A 24,341-nucleotide genomic window follows, 5' to 3' on the forward strand; every position below is an offset into this window, starting at 1 on the left:
GTCTACCAATTCCTAGATGAGAATAAGGATTGATTACTTATGAAGCTGTTTGTGGGTACCTCTTGCTAGGGTCCAATACACATCTATAAAGTTTACTGATTGAAACCATGGTGTCTATTCATGCGAGGTGTATTCATGGACAGGAAATGACTGAGCATAATGTCTTAATTTTTAGGTGTATCAATACTATCCTTAGTTCAGTGAGGCATCAATGTAAAATATTGATAGTAAATTCTTGATTGATGCATTGCCATCAGGTCATGCACCTTCTTCCCGAGGCAAGAGAGTTAACTGACTATAAAAGTCCAGTTTCCACCCTTGCCGAACTAGGCTGGTATTATCGAGTTACATTTTGGTTGGACTAACAAGTCTATGCATAATCCAATCAAAATCGGGCAACGAAATTGAATTCCGGTTCGTCAACTGTCATGCAGATTTCGGTCGATTGCAGGATTTGAAAAGCATGTGCACCACCAACTCGTTGTCAACAGATATTTTCTAAATCTTTTCATGTTTCTAGTCAAAGTGCACATGTGATTTGATGCACTTGCGATGTAAGACTCGTTTTATCACAATATAGATCTTGATTATCGATCATATCTTCTTGACTGCGCGCCACCATTTTGTTAGAAAATGCAAATGATACGAAAGGTGGAATCTGATTGGTCCATAGGAGAGGCTTAGAAGGGACATAACTGATAATAGCAACTGGAGGCGCTACGATCGAGCCCAGGAATTCCAGCCTAGTTCGGCAAGGGTGGAAACTGGACTTTTAAAGTCATTTAACTCTCTTGCCTCGGGAAGATGGTCATGCACAGTTGTGATGGATAGATTGTTGTATCACGGACTTGTATAACCGTATTATATAGGTCCGTGGTTGTATCAAGTTCTAAACCCTTGGTCACACAATATCAAGTGGTAGCACTCACAAGCAAGAAGACTGGAACACTGATTGAACAGACCTACCTGCATTTTACAACATTCAATTACTCGGTCATCTGTAATAACACAATGCTATTCTTACAAAGCCAAATACCTGTTACTGAGGGGCGTCACGATACACTGCTGTATCACTAATTTACACCTGCCAATAGAACTACCCATGTATCGATTCATGTATTAACTCTTTGTCAATTTTCAAAGTGTAATATGTACCCAATTTTAAAATAACTGTGTATGATAACTGCTACTGGGGCCCGTGTTACTGAATATCATGAAACATATGCTTCATCTGTTGCATCATACCATTAGCATGATTAGAATAAGCCTAAACTCAGCTGGACAACTTCCACCATTTTGGTAAGGATGTGCACAAGCTCCTTCCTAAGTACCGGTAGTCACAGTTTCCAAGTTTCTCAAAAGCCATGTTTAGATGCCTCAGCAGCATAAAGGGATTTGGGGGCTTGTACCCTACACAACAGCTTGAATTGAATGCTTTTGTGAGTAAACTTTAGTTCCCAAAGTTAATGAAAAATATCACATTTGCTGAAATGTGTCCTCAACGGATATCACTCGTGAGGTTATCGCACACCATTATGTTTCCATTCTCGACTACTTTCGATGTTGACGTCCAATTTTCGATGTTTATGAATTGCCTTGATATTCAATTTCGATTTTTAATATTAAACATACAAATGCAAGCATAATCTTTCAGCTAATTTTGAGTTTTATTGCCCTACTTTTGATATAATAACGCTGCCCCATGCATTTACTGGTACTTTTGTAGCATAAAACAAACATAGTGGATAGGTGTCTAATATAAAATGCATGTTTACAATAGCCTGTCCTCAGATCTCAACATAAACTGATTGATAGGAGCCTCTTGTCAGACGGGCAGACAGAGCTTTAAGAATTTCACACATAATCAGCCCAAGTGAAGTATCACGATACATATCATATCCTGACTGTGTATCATGGTATGTATCAATACATGAGGTAGGCACATCGTGACACCTCTACCGTTGATACAGCATTACCGAACACCAAGTGCTAATATCGCTGCCTTGTCAAGCTGTTAACATCTGGAGATCTCCAGGGAAGAACATAGAAGCTGCTGCAGACATCCCAAGCATGTAGTAGCAGCTATTAATGTCACAGTCCAATGCCAGGAATCAAACCACAGACCTGATAACAGGAGGCACCTTGCCCATAAGACCAAGGCCATCACAGTCAGTAAGGCATAATTGTCATGATGTTATTGGATGAAGGCATCTGTTTTCTAACAAAATTCAAATTTTGAAATTTAAACCATATTCTTTCTTAAATTGAAAATTCAGCAATTTACTGTGTTATGGACAAGTGTCATAGAAGTCATTAATTTTCATACCGTAAAAAGCCTTATAATGTATTTGCAAGAATGTTTCCACTACCTTATTAGTGTTAATACGTGAATGACAAAAAGTCTTATAGTCAGACAAGGTTCTCGTTGTCAAAGGTTCTGTGCAAAAACTATGTTGAACAGCAGAGTGTCGGTAGGCTAGTAGCATTTGAAAACAAGAACCCTATCTATTTTATTGTCAACTCGCCATGCAGGCCCGCTACAGAGCTGTGTATACTACTTCCGTACACAGTGAACACTCTGCAGAGGTGCCAGGTTTCAGGGTCAGTTGTTCCCATGTCTTCGCAGCAAACATTGATTAACTTTTCTGAATCCAGCTGATCGAGAAGGTACTATTCTGCCATTAGATCAATGTGGTATGTGAACCAAGGGCGATCCTAGTCCAATCAACATTACTCATTTAATATCGTGACGATTGAGAGATGGTTCCATTAGAGAATGACAAACAATATTCAAATGATGTATGTTTTTTTCAATCATCAGTGTTACTGTGGACATGTGGTGATGGCTTCTCACTACGGACATGAAGAAACAGATGATGAATGACATGAGTATTGCTCATCCCAACTCCACAGCACTAAAGACCTGATATTATTTCTTTGTCAATGTCAATGATTTCTATCACACTTTCACTGAAGAGATTAAAGTTTCCAGTTTCTTTGCACTTTCACTGCATTCTTCCACAAGACATTTATACATGCTGCTATAGTTGAAGTAACTAACTGAAAGATTGCACATCTCTTCTGAATATGGCCATGGTTGTTACATAGACATCACTTGCATCATGCTATTTGCCAGGAAGGAACATGAGGTGGGATCAGTATTAACACTGCAAAAGCTGACATCAGTCCTCTGACCTTGATATCTGGACTGACCACGACCTCAGTCATGACCCTGATCTCTGAAATGTCCTTGACCTCTGATCTGACCTTGTTCTCTAAAATGTTTCTTTACCTCTGGCCTGACCATGATCTCGGAACATCCTTGACCTGTGATTTGACATTGACCTCTGACCTGACAATGATTTTGGAACTTTCCTTCAGTGCAAAACACACATATTAAAGAGTACATCTTCAAGGTTTCCAATCATGATCCTCAGTGAAGTACCCTATCCATTCCAATACCCGAAAAACATGGGGAAACATGTAAATATCACAGTGATAAATAAATGTTGAAACTCTTTCTCAAGTCAGATGCATTTCTGCACGTGCTTGAGTCGGTTGTTTATTACACATATGCCTGCCGCCACTGGGGTGGTTGTAACAGTGTGTTGAGAAGAACTGCCACTTCACTCGCCATGTCACGTCTGCCCGAGCTTAGTTTTGATGGCCTTGCCAAAGTTCTTCATCTTCCGACCAAGACCTTTGTGTGAATCACGGGAATCTTCTCTTTCAAATTCTAACAACCTTGACATGAACAAATCTGAAACCAAAAACACACATGCCGTAGTGATATTTCACAGCATCTGTACAATCACCAACAACATCACTTTGGTCAAACAGCATTGCCAGATAGACACAAAATAACTAACCTTCTCAAACGAATTGAGCATAACATTGGATTCATACCTCCTGCAATACAATAGGTGAGGTGAGGTGAAATTGGGTTATTGCACTTACCGGTATATAGTGCATGCACGTGTGTGTGTGTGTGGCTGCTTGTACTAGACTGGACTGATGCCGATCTATAGTGCTAGCCCACTGAGATACCATGCCGCAGTTTAACATGAATACCCAAATCAGACACAGTATACTGACTCCGAGCCGACCAGTCCTTGTATAACCCCTTAATGCCAAGCGCCAGACAGGGTGACAACAAGTACCATCTTTTAACGTCTTTTGGTATGGCGCGGCCAGGGATCGAACCCCGGACCTTCCGCTCTCTTGGCGGACGCTCTACACCTAGACCACGGAGGTGGTCTTGCAATACAATAAATCTGAACTCCACATCTACAAATTCTGAGAATAATTTCCGTCTTCTGAAGATCTGCATAGATATGTAAAGATAACCTAATTACCCACACAGTTAATCTGTATTCACATATGTTGATGTGTGCTTGCCCTAATATCGCAAGCTAACCAACTATTTCCCATTCCGCCTTCAAATGCTGCTTCTGTCAAAACCCAAAACTGACAACATATCCAGAATCCAAATGATTCCTTCTCTCCTCCTACTGATCATCATGCCAAAGTAAGGCAGCAAATATACTTTTATCTTGTTGTTTGTTGTTTAACGCCGCTCTCAGCAATATTCCAGCTATATGACAGTGGCCTTTAAATTTGGGACCAGACAATTCAGTGATTGATATCATGATCAACATTCCACACGGTCAGGGCACGATGACACACAATCAACCAGGTCAACAAGCCTCACCACCTGACTCACTCAGTTGCCTCCTATGACAAGCATAGGTTGGTGGGCAGCAATTCTAACCTAGTAACACCACAGGGTTATCATCTAATCACCAGTGTTCAAATACTGTTGACATGGTATCCAACCCAGCATTAGAAATTGGCACTAGTCTTGTAGTCCTTGCCAAACTGCCCAATAGTAAAGTATCATGAGGAATAGTAGACATTTGCCATTTTTAAGGGTCTTGCTATATGTTATCATTATAAGGACTAGTGAACTAAAAATGTTAGCTTCTCTGCTGCAACTCCGTATTTGCTTTTCATACTATGACTAAATATACATATAGTGTCATTTGGTCATTTCAAACAGGGGGTCACGGGTGGTCCAGTCGTCTAAGGCGCCACATTTCACAGTGCATGTCACTTGGACATGGCAGAAACTTATGATTCGAATTCAAATTCTGGTTCACCATGATTATATTTGTAGGTTTGTCAGCACCATACCTGTGCTCGTTGGTTTCGCAAAAGTGGTAAACGTGTAAGACCTGCACTTAAAACCAAGTCACTCACCCACTCATTTCAACCACATTGTCAAATTGCCTCTGTGACCAATTCTTTTTTCAACTACTTTTCAATATTAAGTCCATATATGGCCAAACTTGACCAGCTCAATCCATACGATTCCGAGCAGTATGCTTTGTTTGTTTGTTGTTTTACGCCTCACTCAGCAATATTTCAGCTATATGACAGTGGTCTATAAATAATCGAGTCTGGAACAAACAATCCAGTGATTAACATTAAGAGCATCAATCTACCCAATTGGGAACAATGACATGCATCAACCAAGTCAGTGAGTCTGACCACCCGATCGCCTCTTACAACAAGCAAAGTCGCTTGTTACAGCAAGTGTGGGTTGCTGAAGACCTATTCTACCCCGGATCACTAGGGTCCCCAGCAGTATGCCTAAATACGGAAAACTTAACATACAGTGCTCAATTCAATTTTTGTCTGCTTTGTATCATCATGCCCAAATATGGTCAACTTACCCACAGTCCCCCATTCAGTCTTCTCCCGCTGATTGGTCATGAACACTTCAAACATCTGCGTCTCAGTGAACCACTCCAGGACCTGTCTGATGCCCTTGGAGCTCACACGTGCCAAAAACTTATCTTTCTGTAACATAAGGCAAAAACCAGGTTTCAAGAGTGAGAGTTCCAATATCAACATGTGGTTCTCAACTAATTTGAAGTCCACACTTCATACTCTAAAAAAATATCCTATCTGATGCAAATATGAGAAGCGAATATTCTAAGAAGCGAAGTCTTATACCACAATAAGAGGTTTTCCTAAAATCATTAACCTCAAAATTTGATCTAAATAATCGAGTGCGACCGTGTAAACTGATTTTACACCACATTCCAGCTATGATGGCAGGCTGTCAGTAATCAAATATGGACCAGACATTCCAGTGATCGATATTGTGAGCAAAGATCCATGCTGTACAATGACACACAATCAAGTCACCTAGCCTGACCACCTGACCTATTCCACCCCGGAATCCACGCAGAGTGTTTGAACAAACATTACGAACACAACAACAACGTAACACATCTGATAAACATAACACCAGGGGTCCAGAAACGGTCATATGCGCCGGACATGTCCAATTGGGAATGTCAAATGTCCGATTTAAAATATTGCATACGGGACATTTCAATTTTTCTGTCCGGACATTTTAAAAAACAAACAACGCTATCTTTGGGGTCCAAATAATTTATGAGCGTTATCGTATCCCTTCAGCGAATTCAGGTGATTAAACATGTAAAACAAATTTGGTCAATAAAAGTATAAAATTTAATATAAAACATCACTAGACATGATGATTTACCATTTCAAATGTATTTCCTGCTCTCAAAGGAATTGTTTTATATGCAGAGATTAAGATTACTGTGTGTATTTTCTCGTAAACTAAGCCGGAAATAGCAATCAGCTGTGCACACGTTCCCTCCCAATCTAGCGATGATTCAGTTGCCACTCACCTCAAACACCTTCCTGCCGTCCTGCTGTGTTGTGATATGCTCCCCGAAATGGCCCATAATCTCAATGAACATCCGCATGAAGGCCTCGGACACCATCAGCCATTGTGACGTCTCAGACTCTGGAGGACAGACAGTCAGAATCATCAACACATCGTAGCAAGTAGGGGCTAACGTCTGATCAAGCTGATCAAGCTATTGACATAATACAGTGAGACATATCCTCATGAACTTGTGTGATGTGAAATACTGCCAGGACATCTACTCTGTGGGAGGTAGCATGCTTTATCCGAGGTAGCAGTACATCGGAGGGCATTGCATCAAGGGTTCACTGCATGTCCTAGATGTCAAACAAAGTTAAACTGTATGTCAACTTCAAGATATTAACACTCAAAAGTGCGATGTCTCTCACCACTATCTATCTTGCACATGTTTATTGCCGTCTTGAGAGCCTTCTGAAGCTTCTTGGGGAGCAGCGTGGCCTCGTCTCCCACACTCCGCACAAACTGTTTCTTGTCCACGTCTACAATCACAACCTGCACACACAAGGTGTCATACTGACAAGGCTGCTTCTTGCCTGAAAAACTTGGGCAGCTGCATTTTAACATGTGTAAGATATAGACAGTTTCGCGCTTCAAGATTTGTGGGTGTTATGTATATTCAATACCAAGGAAATTAAACCTTTGAAGCCTTTTGTATTCACAGAATGTTTATCAACATTGCCAAAACAATGCTTTCATACATCTATCTTTAATGTGGACAGAAAAAAATGATATTACTCTGGAATGCTGCAATGTCATCAACATGTGAGGTCCTCCCATAGAATTGAGCACTGTATGACCTCAAATGCAAAGTTGGCATATACAATCTTCCCCTATATTTAAGAGTTTCATGGCAAAGAAACTATTTCTTCCTACAGTTAGAAACATTTTCATCCAGTTGCAGGGCCAGTTGTTATTCGATACAGTTTTAGGGCCATTTGTTATTTGATAGTGTCAAGGCCACATGGTTTTTGATACACTGCTATGGCCACATACCTCCTCCAATAGTTCCTCCTGCTCAAGTACTTGAGGTAGATGAGATGTGAGTATGCCGATAAGGAAAGGCGTTGGGGAGGCGCACACATCAATCATGTCGGACGGGAGGATGGGGATGTAAATGTGCTGCCAGCTGAACGGATACAGCAGGGCCACTAGGGCATGCACCGTCTGTGTCAGAATGCTGCAACATACAAGGTCATGGTCACACACAAGGTGATGGTCACAGACAAGGTCACGGTCACACACAAGGTCTCGGTCACAGACAAGAGGTAGGTGACTGTTTGCATTTTCTATGGCTTATGTGTTCTTTCTATTTTCTTTCTATTTTCTGACATCCTAGATTCTAACATGAACACACTTAATTTTGACGATTTCTAGACACAAATTTAATTAAAGCCTCCTTTATTGATGCACTATGGGGGTTTAGCCTGGGTAGACTGGGATTTGTTCCGGGAGATGATAAAAAAAATATTTTGAATAATAATGATAACAAACCAAAAGAAGATTGAAAAATACAAAAAATACAAAAAGTTGAAGATTACTTTAATCAACATGTCCTACCTGAGGCTGTTTGAACACAGCAAGATACGTCGTTCCATCATAAGCGATGAGAACACCTTGATGAGTTTGTCTGTCCCTAGGTAGCTCAGCAGACACTCATAGTTGACCTGCAACACATACAACAATTGGACATAATTCCTGGGATTTTGATTGACGACTAGATATCTTTATCTTTCAGATATCAACCAGATATTTTTTAATTAAAATATAAGCCTAACTTAAAAAATATCTTGGAACAATGTATTTTTTGTGTCATTTTCATTTTTTTCCAACAGTCTCATGAATATTAGTAAAATCGAACTATTTTTTACATTTGTATACTTATCCTGCATTACTATGACTGCATTTTTTAAAACATTTTCTGGGAAATGTTTTTCAGTGGAGGAGTTGCTATTCATTTTATCTAATGATTTTATTACTTCCTTCTCCAAGTTTATATTTCATCTGACTTCATTTTCAAAGTGAACTTATCCTATATGACCTCACCTTCTCCCTGCGAACATCTGACGGCCTGTTCAAGAACAGTGTTTCCAGTTCTCCTTTCTTGTCCTGAAAAAAGAAGCATGATAATTTGAAAATGTTCTTTCATAGTTTGACTCAGTGGAATAGACCAAAGCTTATTGATTACCACACTGAAGATGAAATTCAAGGAGCACACTCAGTATTTACTCGTTCTTCAGATTGCTAACAAATAAATTGTAACCTTTGTCACAAGAAAATATTATTATAAGGCTAAGAAAGTTTGTTTGTGATTCCATGTGAAGATCCGGGTTAGAACTGGTCTTCAGCAATCCTTCGCTGACTTGGTTGATGCATGTCATATCCCAATTGCATAGATCAATGCTCATGATGTCACTCACTGGACTGTCTGGTCCAGACTCGATTATCTACATATCACCATCACATAACTGGAAATATTGCTGAGTGTGGCGATAAACAACAAACACAATCAGCAATATTCCAGTTATATGATCATGGCCTTCAAATAATTGAGACTGGAGCAGACAAATCATTGACTGACTGTATGGTCATTGATGTTTCAGTACATTGAGCCTAACCACCCCTTCTATTAATCATCTTGTACAACAAGCATGGGTTGCTGATGATCAATTCTAACCTGGAATCCCCATGGGTGAGTGAGTGAGTATGGTTTTACGCAATATTCCAGCAAGGCAGGGTAAACTAGAAATGGGGATTCACACATTGTACCCATGAAGAAAATAGAACCTGGATCTTCGGTGTGAAGAGCAAATGCTTTAACCACTTGGCTACCCAACCATCCCAGAATAACTTTAGAAGGGATATTTCGTATTTGTTGTGGTTGGAAGCATATCATTCAACACTGATTATGATCTTTTTTCATTTAAATGATCAATGATTATTGGGTAATAATACTTTGCATACCTTTTAGGAAATTACAAGTCAAAGTTACCTGTATTTATTCACTATTAATTATTGGCACTTACATCAGCTATTGCATTGGTACAGGGTTATTGATCATAATCAATAGTTGGAACATCATTCAAGCCTCCATCCTTGACATACAAATCTCTCTCACCAGTGTTCTGATGTTGATGACCTTGCCAGGCCCCGGTAGAGGGCGACCAAAGGATGCTGCAATCAGTTCTTGTGCAAGGTCAGTGGAGGTCGCTCTGCGCTTCTCAATCTCATCCAACAACTAAACAAAACAACATGAGAGAAAGTTGGTACTTGTAATTGTCAGTATCACGAAAATACACATGCAACTAGACCATGCAAACAAGAGGTCGACAGTGTGAACATTTATCTATGACACCTTGTTGAACCTAATCCATAGTCAAGTCTTGGTAAGCACCCAATCCTTAGTTCAGTGAGTGTGTGTGACCACCCAATCTTTAGTTCAGTGAGCGTGTGTGACCACCCAATCTTTAGTTCAGTGAGCGTGTGTGACCACCCAATCTTTAGTTCAGTGAGCCCCTGTGGCCACCCAATCTTTAGTTCAGTGAGCCCCTGTGGCCACCCAATCCTTAGTTTAGAGAGTGTGTGTGACCACCCAATCTTTAGTTCAATGAGCGTGTGTGACCACCCAATCTTTAGTTCAGTGAGCGTGTGACCACCCAATCTTTAGTTCAGTGAGCCCCTGTTGCCATCCAATCTCTAGTTCAGTGAGCCCCTTGACCACCCAATCCTTAGTTAAGTGAGCCCCTGTGGCCACCCAAACCCTAGTTCAGTGAGCCCCTGTGGCCACCCAATCTTTAGTTCAGTGAGTCCCTGTGACCACCCAATCTTTAGTTCAGTGAGCCCGTGACCACCCAATCTTTAGTTCAGTGAGCTCCTGTGACAACCCAATCTTTAGTTCAGTGAGCTCCAGTGACAACCTAATCTTTAGTTCAGTCAGTACCTTTGGCCACCCAATCTTTAGTTCAGTGAGCCACTGTGACCACCCAATCTTCGTTCAGTGAGCTCCTGTGACAACCCAATCTTTAGTTCAGTGAACTCCTGTGACAATCTAATCTTTAGTTCAGTCAGTACCTGTAGCCACCCAATCCTTAATTTAGTGAGCCCTTGTGACCACCCAATTCACATTTCAGTTACCTTCAAATACAGGCATAAGAAACCGTTTCCTTACTTATTTATCCTAGTTTGGGGTTCTTGCATTCTCAGATTGACAACCATTTGGTAAATACCAAAGTTTCTTACATCAGTTGAAGAAATCTTGAGTGACTGCTGATATATGACTTCATTAATGTAAATCATAAATCTATCAAAGGGAACTATTTTTTTTCAGGCATCCCCAAGGGTCTCCAACTAGTTGTGTCCCCTCCTACCTTATTGTACATGTTGAAGGCATCCACTGGGCTGATGATACAGATCACCTCCTGCAGATTTGAGTCAGGTGGCTGGAACAGGAATACAGTCGACTTAAAAAGTATTTCATAACATCACAGTGTGGCAGCTTAGTGTGGGAGGAGTGAGTGAGTGAGTTGGGTTTAACACTGCTTTGAATAGTGTTCCAGTAATATCAGTGAGTGAGTTAAAGTTTTATGTCACATCGGCAGTATCTCAGCAATATAGTCACGAGTCCAGTTATATCATGGCGTGTCACATTAATGAGAGTGGAAAGCCTGAAGTGATGCAGGACTTCGACATTTACCACTTCGGTGAAACCCACAAGCACGGGTATGGTGCTGACTAACCTAGAAACATAATCGGGGCGAACCAGGATACAAACCGATCATAGGTTTCTGGCGTGCCCACGGGACTAATGTTGGAAGAAAGCCCATAGACGCAATCTGTTGATGTTACTTCTCAGGTGGACTCCACCCTGTTGGTATGGTCCTGACCAATAATCATTACTGCTGTGAAACAGGATTCAAACCTATGACCAGCGGATCCAGACAGTTAAGGGACACAACTCTCTTTACAACAAGTCACCAGTGCTACTCGAATGGGACCCTGGCCCAGTACAAGTGATGAATTAGAAGGTCCAAATTGTAAGATGATTTAGGCGTTAGGTAACGGTAGTTCTCTAAACCTGTGTGGCTGCACAAATTATTCTGATAATTTTAATGAGGTGCCATTGCCCTACCTGTATCCTGCGACAGTATCCATACACCCTCTCTCCATCGATGTTGGTCAGAACAAACGAGTAGGACTCACTGTAACACAAAATATCTTGGTTAGAATATAAATTCATCTGATGATATATACTGGTGAAAGTAAATGAGAGAACACGTAAATACTGCACATGATTGTTTAATAGTGCATTAAGCAATGATTTTACATCAAGTTAACAATTAAAATATTTGTATTTGTTTCTATCAGCACACATCAAGATACCATGATGTGGCAAATCATACAAATCAATCTCATTAAAATCAGATCATAGTTCTCGCTAATGCTAAACAAAGATCTGAGGACATCCCATTAAGGGTCACGTCAGAACGACCTTTCATCCAACCAATCAGAACGTCGCTTACCAGATCATGAAAGTGACAGTCGGAATGTGTTTTCCAATCATGCAACCACGAAATATTTAACACGGGGTATTCTGAACGACAGTATCGGGTTTTATGATTATATCCATACAATCTAGGCCATTTATAAGCCATTCCAGAATGTTCTTCTTATCAGTTTAATTTTTTAAATCGAGAATACGTCAAAATATGTTTCGAAGCGTAGTCGCCAGTTTGAAACTAGTGTCGTAAAGCTCGAGAAAGCTACCTTCTAATTTGCTCATGTTGATTTCTTGTCAGTCATTTCATTGGTCGGTCAAAATTCGTGAAAGGTCGTTCTGACATGACCCGTAATGGGATGTCCTCACATCTTCGTTTAGCGGTAGCGAAAACTGAGATCTGATTTTAATGAGATTGCATACAAATAAACACTAAGAAATAGTCTCTTTTGACTGCCTCCATGGTCCAGTGGATGGAGCATCTTGCCAGGAGGTCAGTAGTTTGATCCTGTAGCCATGTCATACCAAAAGACGTTAACTAATGGTGCTTGTTGTTACCCTGTCTAGCACTCAGCATTTAAAGGGGATAAAACAAGGACTGGTTGGTCAGTATACCGTGTCTGAGTGTGTTGTCTATGTTAAACTGAAGCATGGAACCTCACTATAAAACCAGCTAGTCCGGACTTGTACAAGTAGCAACACACACACATGCATGCATGCACATCACAATATAAGTGGAACAATCTTGAACACGACATTGAACCCCACTGCATGTTTACGATTTGTTAATATGTAACAGCAGCCTTTTTTACTTATTCCTGTACCAAATGAACCAGAGGTTGAGGTGAGCAAGGTTGAGTTAGGAACTAAGCTGCTCTAACAGTTTCTAGCTTACATATTTCATTCTGCTTAATATTGGATGTAGCCCATGATCATGCAGGGATATGGTGCTGGCAGACCAAGGACCATAACTGGGTAATCATCTGGGATTAAAACCCAGGACCAGCAGATCCAGCAGATAAGGGACATAACTCTGTACTGCACATGAAGACCACTGAGTCACCTGTGACACTGCTGGTGTTAGCAATGATAACTGTCTTTACAGATGATTAAACACAGCTTCTACTGAACATGCGACCATCCATCCTTGGAATCAGAAAGACTAAACAACCACTGTTACTGCGCAAGTCTCTAAGGAAATAATTATCATTTAAAATCATCACATTGTACCCATGTGGAGAATCAAACCTGGGTCTTCAGCATGACAAGTGAATGCTTTAACCACAAGGCTACCCCACTGCCCCTCATTACACCAAAGACAAAGACCCAGGTCATATTGCCCACATGGGTACAGTGTGTGAAGCCCATTCCTGGTGTCCCCAGATGTGATATTGCTGGAATATTGCCAAAAGAGGCGTAAAACCATACTCACTCACTCTAATGTTACTTGGTTTTGATTTTTAAATTGGAACAGAGATACGTGTCTGATTTTGTGAGGAAAAAGGACTGTTGGGTTGTGACAGAGAGTCTTAATCAGAAGCCTGACCTCATAATGGTTGAACCATGGCAGCACAGGAGTTAGTGAGTGAGCTGGGTTTTATATTGCTTTGACGATATACAAGCAATATCATGGGTGACAGGTGACACCAGGTATGGACATGATGTATGTGGTGAATCCAACTTGTTGGTACTTATCAGATTGATACCTTCAATATTGTTCTAAAGTAGCAGGTAACGTTATTCACTGTGATTAATTTTCCTAAAATTTCTCTATTTCAGAAGAATGTTGTTTTCTGAATAAGTAATATTTTGAGAAGGTGAATATGCATTGTTCATAAAAAAAATATAGAAGTAGAAATAGTATTACAATACTTATAGAATTATTTATTTCAGGCTTTGAGTCTAGAGAGTCAACACAATGAATATCTACACAGTCTACAGAGTCAGCTCTGTTGATTTCCTTTCTTCACGGAGAAGATGTATGCTGAAACTGAAACCATTTCCCGTGATGGATGTCTGCAGGAGCTTGCTGCTGATAATAACACACAAGTTACAATGTGCTTCCTGTCACATATCATCTAAATAGGATGAGGAAGTGAAAAGCCATATTCATTCACTCACTGACACATGGTCAATATTTATCAGACTCAGGATGTTTGAATAAAACTATTCTAAGAAAACACATTGTACCATTTGTTTACAAGCAAGAAAATTATTTTTTCCTGGAATTTAATTAGGTGCTTTGGACTGACAAAGACACCTCGGCCAAGTCGAAGGACATGCCATGTTCATTTTTGAAAAGTCTGAATAACTGAAGCGAACGATAAACAAGCTTATATTGTGAGAAACTAACAGATGAAAATTTTGGTTTGTTTTCTTTGTTAAATGTAAGGAATCCAGATTGTTTAATATGAGGAATCCAGATTGATAAATATGAGGAATCCAGATTGTTAAATATGAGACCAGTTTTGACATTTTAGTACTGACTGAACAGTCTGTGGAAACATTAGTAATTCTCCAAGATGATATTTTATTTCATTTTGGTGATAAAATTTGAGGTTTGCATGTTCATAGACCCAGGAAACATAAAACACCATTAACATGTATGCTGGAAACTAAACAACATGGACATGGTGGATGCATTTCAAGAATGCTGAACTTTTGGTGAGACATCTCAATGATATCATAATTAAAATCATATAACAATGACATAATTTCAATACTTCCTTCGAAACTCAGATTTTCTCATCATGACACTTGATAATCTACATGTATGATAAGGTATATATATAATCAGTTTTGGATAATTCATAAACAATGTAATATTTACATATATCCAGCTTTCAAGAGTGTACATAGACTGTAAATATATATTTGTATATTTATTTTTGAAACTTTATGAAAAGAATACTTTGATATTTTTGTTTTGGTCATGAGTATTATCAAATCATACATTTATCTGCATGAACTTCATTATTTACACCAGACACACTTACTGGCGTAAATTTGTTTAGTAGATTTGGTGTATGAATAGTTTAGTAGCCAGGGGTTTCATGTTCAGTGTCAAAGAGAGAATATACAAAAGTTTGAAAGAAGACAAGTTAAATTATTCTTGTCACTCTGAACTGATGTGAAACAAAATCTATCTACAGACCCAGGCTGCAACCTTAATTGTTTTTATTACTCTATTGACATGGTTTTTATTCTGAAATCAAACAAATAATTAATCATTGTCCTGCAATGACTAAAAGCAACAGCAAACTTATATTTGGCTTTCAATTTGATTACATAAATGACACATCATATATTTTAACCTCTTTACAGTGATTGATATATGCTGATGAGTTTATGTTTTATTTTGTCTCATTCCATCAACATAATTTGTACCGGTACATATATTTGATCTTGGTTTTATTACCGATTAAGTTGATTCCTTTTCATCTTTTGTTATTTTATCTGTACCTACCGTATATCTGATCAAGACATGTTCATACTATTCAGGATAAATGTATCAGTAGCCTCCTTTTGGTATACAATTCCCTATCATCATATAGGTTTAGGTGAGGGTGTTCAAGAAGTTGATGTTTGTATCAATTATCATATGTCTTCTATTTCATGCAATATTTATATTTATTCATATTAAGTTTCATTTTAACTTATTTTAAACATTTCACACACTATTACTTTTGTCATGCACAGTGAGTGAGAATGGTTTTTAGCAATATTCCAGCAATATCACAGCGGGGGACACCAGAAATGGGCTTCACACATTGTACCCATGTCAGGAATTGAACCCGGGTCTTCGGCGTGACGAGCGAACGCTTTAACCACTAGGCTACCCGACCGCCCCTGTCGTGCACAGTGCAATCTTAATTGCCAATAATCTGTGTAAATAAGTGATGTTTGAAGGAAAAGTATCTGTCATTGTACATACTGAATAGAGTAATCGCCCCTTCTGAATATTATTTTGAAACACGAGTTATTTTGTAAACTAATTTCAGTAATATTGTAATATGTTTGGATAAAAATCATAGCAGAAGAAGTGTCTTAAGTCAACTGGACTCATGGCAAAACGATAGTGTGTGGTGCAGCAAACACCACTATGAAGCGTGAAATAAACATGATTGATGATCTCGAGTTCACCAAGCCACGCGTTGACTGAGCAAATTAGCAAAATACACAGACGTGTTTCATGTTATGCAGTTCATTTACGGTACAAAACTTCTGTCATTGAAGATATTATCACAATGTACAAATATGCTGACGAGGTTATGATAAAACAAACTATTTCAGAAATATGTATCTTGAAATGCACCTTTCGATTCACTTCCGGGATCCTGACAGCAAAATGCGAATTCCAGTGTATTACATGCATTTTCTAGTTGGACCTCAGGATTAAATGTGCAATGTGTTCTGTATTAGATACAGTGGATACCATTTTTTGTTTGACATGTCCATCAGTGAAATGTGGGGACATGGATTTCCCCTTCACAATATGCTCTCTGTTCCCTATCGAATCACACTGCATGGAGCTATGGTCACCGAGCCTCGTTTTCGATCCAAAATGGCAAAAGTGTGAAAAAGGTCAATAATCTAATGTTGACTACCTTCTGATACTCAGGGTATCAAGGGCGCATGATATAACTCGGCAAACTACATCGCACTCGGATCTTGTTTAAGTGGTACAACAGGTCTGTACTTCAAAGGAAAAGTAGAATCCTTTACCTAGCAACGATGCCTGTTGGTGGCTTGTACTCTGGGGCATCTGGGAAACAGAACAGAGGCACCGACACATTGCTGTCAATCTGAAAATATACGGGCACTTCATGTTACATCAATCCTAGACACAATCAACTATTATATATCAATCATTGACACAATCAACTATTAGACATCAATCCTCGACGCAATCTGCCATGCAATGTCGATGTTTGATGCAATCAACCATTTAATGTCAAACTTCACCAAATCCACCAATTACATAACATCAATCATTGACACAATGAATCTTTGACACAAACAAACATCAATCTTTGACACAAACAAGCATCAGTCTTTGACACAATTTACCATGTTACATCAAACCTATTAAAAATCTAAGAGTAAATTGTGTGATGCCCAATAATTGTCTGGTGTCCCTGCCGCGATATTGCTGGAATTTTGCTAAAAGCAGTGTAAAACCATACTCACTAACATACAAATATAAGTAAGGCAAGTTTGCAGTTTAATGATGATCAAGTGGGCCTCTTCATAAATTACAACCCAAAAAAGCATAAGTGGAGATAATATGTTGAAATGTTGTGAATTTAACAGCAAGTGTCAACTCTCACTGACAATCATTATTTCTTTTCAACTCAAAACAATATTAAATTCAGTGTTGTTGGTAAAATTCATGAGAAAAGGTTGATTTTTATTAGTGAGTATGGTTTTACTCCGCTTTTAGCAATATTCCAGGGGGACACCAGAAATGGGCTTAACACATTGCACCCATGTCAGGAATTGAAATTCACGGCATGACAAGCGAACATTTTAAACCGACCACCCCCTGATTTTTAATAGGAATTTTCAGTGAACAAACCTTATCCCAAATAATACCTTGTCCTTTGCATTTTTTGTCTAATTTTTCAGACGAACACACTTATATATAACTCAGTACTGATACATACTGATAAAGAGATAACGAGAGACTTCCTAAGTAGGGTACAGCCCTGAGAGAACTTCACATCATTCAGAATCAATACAAATTACATACACAAGGCCCACCACCATTTATAAGTTCTCCTTCAGGAAGTTCATCCCAGCAAGTGCTTGACAGCTGTGTTATGCTCAACAGTCAGTCAGAGGTCAAATTTTTTTTCATTGAAATAAAAAAGCAAGACAACCAAATGCCACGATACAGGAAAATGCAATGCTGGGTCAATCATTCCCCTAAGGCTAGTGTTGAAGTAACCAGTAGGAGCTGAGGATTGTAACAGTCTTGCTCTGCTAGCATATGCTTGACATTCAGTGACGCAGGCAAACAGACATTGAAGAAACGTGATAAAATGTTTCAACAGCTTTTAACATAGCCTTTGTCATTATTCTTTAAAGAAACTTACATATTTATGTCTTCTTTATAAATAAATGAAAATACAACACTGATACACCAAATAAAGTATCTGTTGAAAAACCTTTTCCTAAAGCAGGGAAAGAGGAGGACATTATCTTTCTCCTATTTGTTCTTTCATTTAATTTTTAGTGGGGGTGGGGGTTGGGAGTATTGATTTAAGATATTTAAGGTTGGTTGTCGGTTGGTTTGTTGTTTTATGGCGCACTCAGCAATATTCCAGCTATATGACGGCGGTATGTAAATAATTGAGTCTGGACCAGACAATCCAGAGATTGATATCATGAGCATCGATCCACGCAATTGGGATCAATGACATGCTCCAACCAAGTCAGCAAGCCTGACCAACTGATCCCGTTAGTCGCCTCTTTCGACAAGCAAAGTCACCTTTTATGGCAAGCATAGGTTGCTGAAGACCTATTCTACCCCAGATCTTCACGGGTCAGATATTTAAAGGGTTTCCCTTCTGTTAAACCTTCACAGAGAGTGTATTATGGCAGCAGATCAATTTTGGTCCTCCACATTTGGAAGGTAGGTGAGTAGAACACAACTTCTGCATTAGAAATAAGCCTCATCACTGCACAAAACTTTGTTTTGTTTGTTTGTTTGTCGTTTAATGCCATACTCAGCAATATTCCAGGCGGTCTGTAAATAATCAAATCTGGACCAGACAATCCAGTGAGTTAGGAACTGAGCATAATAAACAGGCATACAACCACCATCACAATATCCTGAACTATGACTGTAGCCCTGAGAGACTGTCAACTTCTTTGAATGACATTTGACATCATAAGGATTAAGATAATGTTAATATCAAGTTTAAGGACAGTAGGGCTAACAATACAAAAAAATAGTAATGATATAACAATGTTTTGCAAAAACCTGAAGGATAATCAAACTGCAAGGTCAGAAATTAGCACAAGCCCTCACAACCTGGTCAGTAAATCTCTCAGACATTAAATGATCCTCAGGGTAAGCAAACTTTCAGGCTTTTCAGAGGGTGTCATAATATGTTATAACTATATGTGCTAGTAAGCGTTTCAGGTTAACTTCAACCACTGAAAAGTCACAGTAAGTATCACACAAACTACCTACAGATTTCTTTAATGTGTCACTGAAAATTTGTCACACTTTGCATTTCCACTGGCCTTCCGCTGCCACAACTGCATGATTTGTGGCAGAATTCAAAATGCAGTTTGTAGCTTGAGCAGATAGGAGTAGCCAAGTTGTCGGGCCAGTCTAGACACATAGCCTCCGAATCCTGTTTATTCCACTATAAATGGCATTAACCACCAACAACTAGATTACAATGGTGCCTGACATACAAAAATCAATGCCTGGCAGTATTCAGTGCCATAAACTGTAGTTAGCATGCTGATCCACAGTCATGTAGTGAGTGAGTGAGTTTGGTTTTACGCCACTTTTAGCAATATTCCAGCAATATCACGGCGGGGGACACCAGAAATGGGCTTCACACATTGTACCCATGTCGTGAATCGAACCCGGGTCTTCGGCGTGACGAGCGAACGCTTTGACCACTAGGCTACCCCACAGTCATGTAACTTAGCTTTTACCAATACATAAAAGCATCAACACTTATCTATCGTTCATCAGGCAATGAAATCAATCACACCATGTATACACATACCAATGTCCTCCAGTATCATAGGGACAAGAATAAATACTGACTGACTCATTGAAAACCAACACTATAATGACTGCCTCAGCTTTTAACAAGGTGAATGGGTTGTTTTGGGGTTGTTTTTTTACACCGTAGTGCGCAATGACATGCATCAACAAAGTCACGGAGTCTGGCAAGCCGATCCCGTCAGTCACCTTTTACAACTGGCTGGAAACTAATTCTGCCTCAGATCTTCATGCTAAATGAGTGGATGATACCATCTTAACTATTAGTCGAGTCTGGGCCAGGCAAACCACTGGTGACAGCATGAAAAGCATCCCAAGCCATAAGGCAGAATACAGCACAATCAGCCATTGTTTGTTTGTTTTGTTGTTTAACGCCACACTCAGCAATATTCCAGCTATATGACAGCAGCCTGGGCCAGACAATCCAGTGACTGATGAGGGTTCAAATTAACATCAGGGTACAACATGCAGCCTGACCACCCGATCGCGTTTGTCACCTTACGACAAGCATAGTCGCCTTTTACGGCAAGCATGGGTTGCTGAAGACCTATTCTACCCCGGATCTTCATGGGTGGGATAATGTAGTGGGTCTACAAGGCACAATAATGTGAGTATTGCGCTGTAACGACACTGCAATATACCACAATATCCTATCAAGTCAGTTACCTAAACCAACCACACACCTCGTTGGCTGCGATTGCCAGCACGTAGTACTGGGGCTGTTTGCCTGTAATACCAATATGGGTGTCACTTCATGTGATGCACAGATTCCTGGATTATCTGTCCTGTGGGTCTACTTAAACAGCTTACAGACCTCAAGAGTGCCCTGGAGCACCGACGCGAAAGACCAAATCCAGTGGCGGTATCGTTTTCTGAAACTCAGGTTTGAGACGATGTCGCCATTTGCCCATCATTCAATCCTCACATCTGAGGCCACCTTCTGAATTTAAGCCTCTCAGTTAGGTGACCCATGTTACGAGTCAGACTTTTAGAAATATATTTATAGCTCTGTAGTAATCCAAGACACTAGAAATGAGGGCCCACCAAGCCCTGGATTACCAGGTTTCCATTACACTGTCATCAGTAGAAGCCATCCATTATTTAACATTGTTCAATAGGCAAGATTGGTCTAATGATACGCTATGAAGGACTTGAGTTGAGGGTCAACCAAAGCCAATGTAGTTTATTTGTTTCTTGTTTAACGCCGCACTCAACAATATTCCAGCTATATGATGGCGGTCTGTAAATAATCGAGTCTGGACCAGACAATCCAGTGATTGACTTCAGTTTTGTAGTAAAGGATGAGGTAGGATGAGGGCACATTTTGTCCCACTGGAAATGTCAAACTTTAAGTTTTGAAAATGTTGAAATATTGATATGTTCCAATAGGTGACATGTAGTCTTCAGGGTTAGAAACTAACAGTTTTTTCCCACTAGTCCTTACAATGATAACATATAGCAAAACCACTTAAAATGGGCCAATTTCTAAAAGTCCTTAGGATACCTTTACTATTGGGCAGTTTGGTAAGGACTACAGGACTAGTGCCAATTTCTAACACTGGTCTTTGTTTCCATACACTTGACAATGTTTTAATCCTGACCTGATGAAATCCATAAGTTTGTGACGCAACGAGAATTTATTGCAATACATTTGTACTACAATACATTTGTACTGCTTTCTGTGTAAATATTAGAAATTCAGCATTGGTAAAAGACTTGCCCATGTTCAAATATTAGAAAAACGCTTCCCAAAAACCTCTAATATCAACCAGTTGGTACATTTAGTTTCACCTATTCATTTAGGGTTGTAATAACTCCAGGGATTCATTTAGCATTCTAAACCAAGTGTCCTTGGCAAAACATTTTTTTCTTAAGTTCTGAGGTACTTTAACATTACAATAATGTTAAAAAATAAGCATTAAAGCCTTTTCCTCTTTTTGGTGATGTGCCTGTCATCTGTGATACACAAGTCACCGCTACAAAGCCATAACATTAGTTATAACATCATTAACATTAACCAGGAAATTTGTAATTCCAATTTGGGAATTTTCTCAGACATATGCTGCAGGCTTGGGGCTGAATATTGGCCCCTGAGCAGGCCTAGATAAATCCCTCAATTCTCATACATACAAGTTTTAACATGAATCAAGTTTAATTCTCATTTATATGATGTTTTTTGCTTGTTTGTCATTTAACGCCACACTCAGCAATATTCCAGCTATATGACGGTGGTCTGTAAATGATCCAGTCTGGACCAGGCAATCCAGTGATTGACATCATGAGCATCGATCCACGTCATTGGGATACGATGACATGCATCAACCAAGCAAGTCTGACCATCCGAATCCTGTAGTCGCCTCTTTTAACAAGCACAATCGTTTTTTATGGCAAGCATGTGTTGCTGAAGACCTATTCTACCCCGGATGTTCACAGGATTCATTCATATGAACACAACTTGTACCATCCATAATGATATGCAAACATTTTCTCCATTTCTCACATCTTGTCCTTTCCTTGAGAAGTCCTTTACATACATTTTCTATGCATTTCATTATATACGTTTTTCACACCCTCATTATATGTAATTTGATATCCATACATGACCTCACAATAAGATACCAATGACGAAAAATATTGGGACATAACAAACTTTCAGAGAAACATCACACCATAATTGTCAAGTATATACTCATATGTCGTCCAATAAATGAATATATTCTTCTTTGTTAAATAAATATCTCATCCATAAACATGCACAATATAAAATATAAAATCTGTTGAAACTATAGCAACTACCTTCAAGCAAATCCCATTATGTGTGATATATGTAATGAAGCATTCACAATACTACCATATCAACATGCATATTGCTTGTATGTATGCATGCTGTAGAACAAGGGAGCATTCCATGAAGAGACTATACACAATATCACAAATTACCTGGAAATTAACATAACGGCAAACCAATCCAGCAAATAAAATGAGAAATCACAAACAGAAAGCTACACCAGCAACCATTGAAAAAATAACATACCAAACCACAAATCATTTTGAGTGAAAAAATGTCATAAAATAAAAATGAAATGCTCGTAAAACAGGTGCACACATGTACAAATGGAACTAGTGAAATGAACACGCTGCTGCTATTTCACTGCTTGTCAACAAGACAAACAACAACCCACGATACCAAACTTACCATGTTGGTACAAGCAAGCAAGTTGCCGTCCTGACCTACTTTGTATGCCCGCTGTTGAAGTGAATAATATTTTTTTTATAAATTTCATGATAATTTCTTGTATCACACTAAATAATCCGTCACATCCAGTCTGCAACGTGTATCAAAACTTCAGGCATTAGAAAACTGTTTGTTTAGTACAGCATTGTCTTTTAAGAAAAAAAAAATACCTTCAATGATTTCCAAAGTTACCTTGTGTAATCATCTGGCATGGTATATGAAACACAATTCTGACATGGGACTGCATAAAAACAATAAAATTAATAGGCAGTTTTATGATATTTCCAATGCCTTGTGTTGTTACTTTTGATATACATAGCATCAAGATATATCATCATCTTCATCATGCAAAAGCCATTGTCCCCTTGTAAAAGCACTGCCTAATGCTGATGCCAAAACTCCTTGCTATTAGAGCTGCGCCGAGCTCAAGAAGGTGCAAAACATATGTTAACATAGTAAAAAATCTTACCACATCATCCAACTGAAACAAATTCAAGTGAGGTGTAAGGAGCCATTTATTCTTGCAACTGATTGGTCAATATAGCTAACACAGGAAGCTGATTGGCTGATGGAGTGAGTGCTAGAGCACAGCAGTGCTGTAAGCTGCAAGAAAGCTACTAAAAAGCTCTCGATCAGATGATGGCAAATTCATGAAGAAACCATTGTATTTCTTTCATTTTGTCACCATTCATGATCCCAGAAGATGTCTTTTATCTCAAAAACTGTTTTACAATTCATAATCCAAAAAGACAGACAGAACTATCTGACATGTGTTCCAGTGAGTGAGTGAGTTGGGTCAACGCCGCTTTGAACATTATTCCAGTTCCAGCGTGCCAGCTTAACTTGGGAGGAAAGTGATGCAGGTCTCAAATGTCAAACACTTCGGTGAAACCCATGAGCACGGGTATGGAGCTGACAAACCTAGAACATTATCGAGGCAACCATGATTCGAACTCATTATCATAGATGTGTGTTCTAGTGAGACCAGACTTACTACCAGCTTTATCGGTCCTCATTTAATGGTCATAAAACAATGTGAGCAAGTTTGGAAGACATACAAGTGGATAATTTCCTTGATGAGTCTCTGGGATCT

At 39.2% G+C, this 24,341-nt stretch overlaps 1 protein-coding gene across 2 annotated transcripts in view; it reads right to left on the reverse strand.

Annotated features, from left to right (window-relative positions):
• Positions 1–804: 804 nt before the first annotated feature.
• LOC139462409 (DENN domain-containing protein 2A-like) overlaps positions 805–24,341 on the reverse strand; it is an 81,829-nt gene continuing 58,292 nt past the window's right edge. For both annotated transcript variants that reach the window (XM_071244107.1, XM_071244108.1), the window contains exons 7-17: positions 16,986–17,065; positions 11,895–11,964; positions 11,134–11,205; positions 9,885–10,004; positions 8,813–8,875; positions 8,327–8,433; positions 7,763–7,946; positions 7,138–7,261; positions 6,729–6,847; positions 5,736–5,862; positions 805–3,760 (exon numbers count right to left, since the gene is read on the reverse strand). In XM_071244107.1, the coding sequence (XP_071100208.1) occupies positions 3,639–3,760; positions 5,736–5,862; positions 6,729–6,847; positions 7,138–7,261; positions 7,763–7,946; positions 8,327–8,433; positions 8,813–8,875; positions 9,885–10,004; positions 11,134–11,205; positions 11,895–11,964; positions 16,986–17,065 (1,188 nt within the window). In that variant the 3' untranslated portion in view covers positions 805–3,638. The remainder of the gene's footprint in view (positions 3,761–5,735; positions 5,863–6,728; positions 6,848–7,137; positions 7,262–7,762; positions 7,947–8,326; positions 8,434–8,812; positions 8,876–9,884; positions 10,005–11,133; positions 11,206–11,894; positions 11,965–16,985; positions 17,066–24,341) is intronic.

The sequence above is a fragment of the Haliotis cracherodii genome, unplaced genomic scaffold (assembly GCF_022045235.1).
Source record: "Haliotis cracherodii isolate W230 unplaced genomic scaffold, xgHalCrac1.p SCAF_15, whole genome shotgun sequence".
Classification (NCBI taxonomy): domain Eukaryota; kingdom Metazoa; phylum Mollusca; class Gastropoda; order Lepetellida; family Haliotidae; genus Haliotis; species Haliotis cracherodii.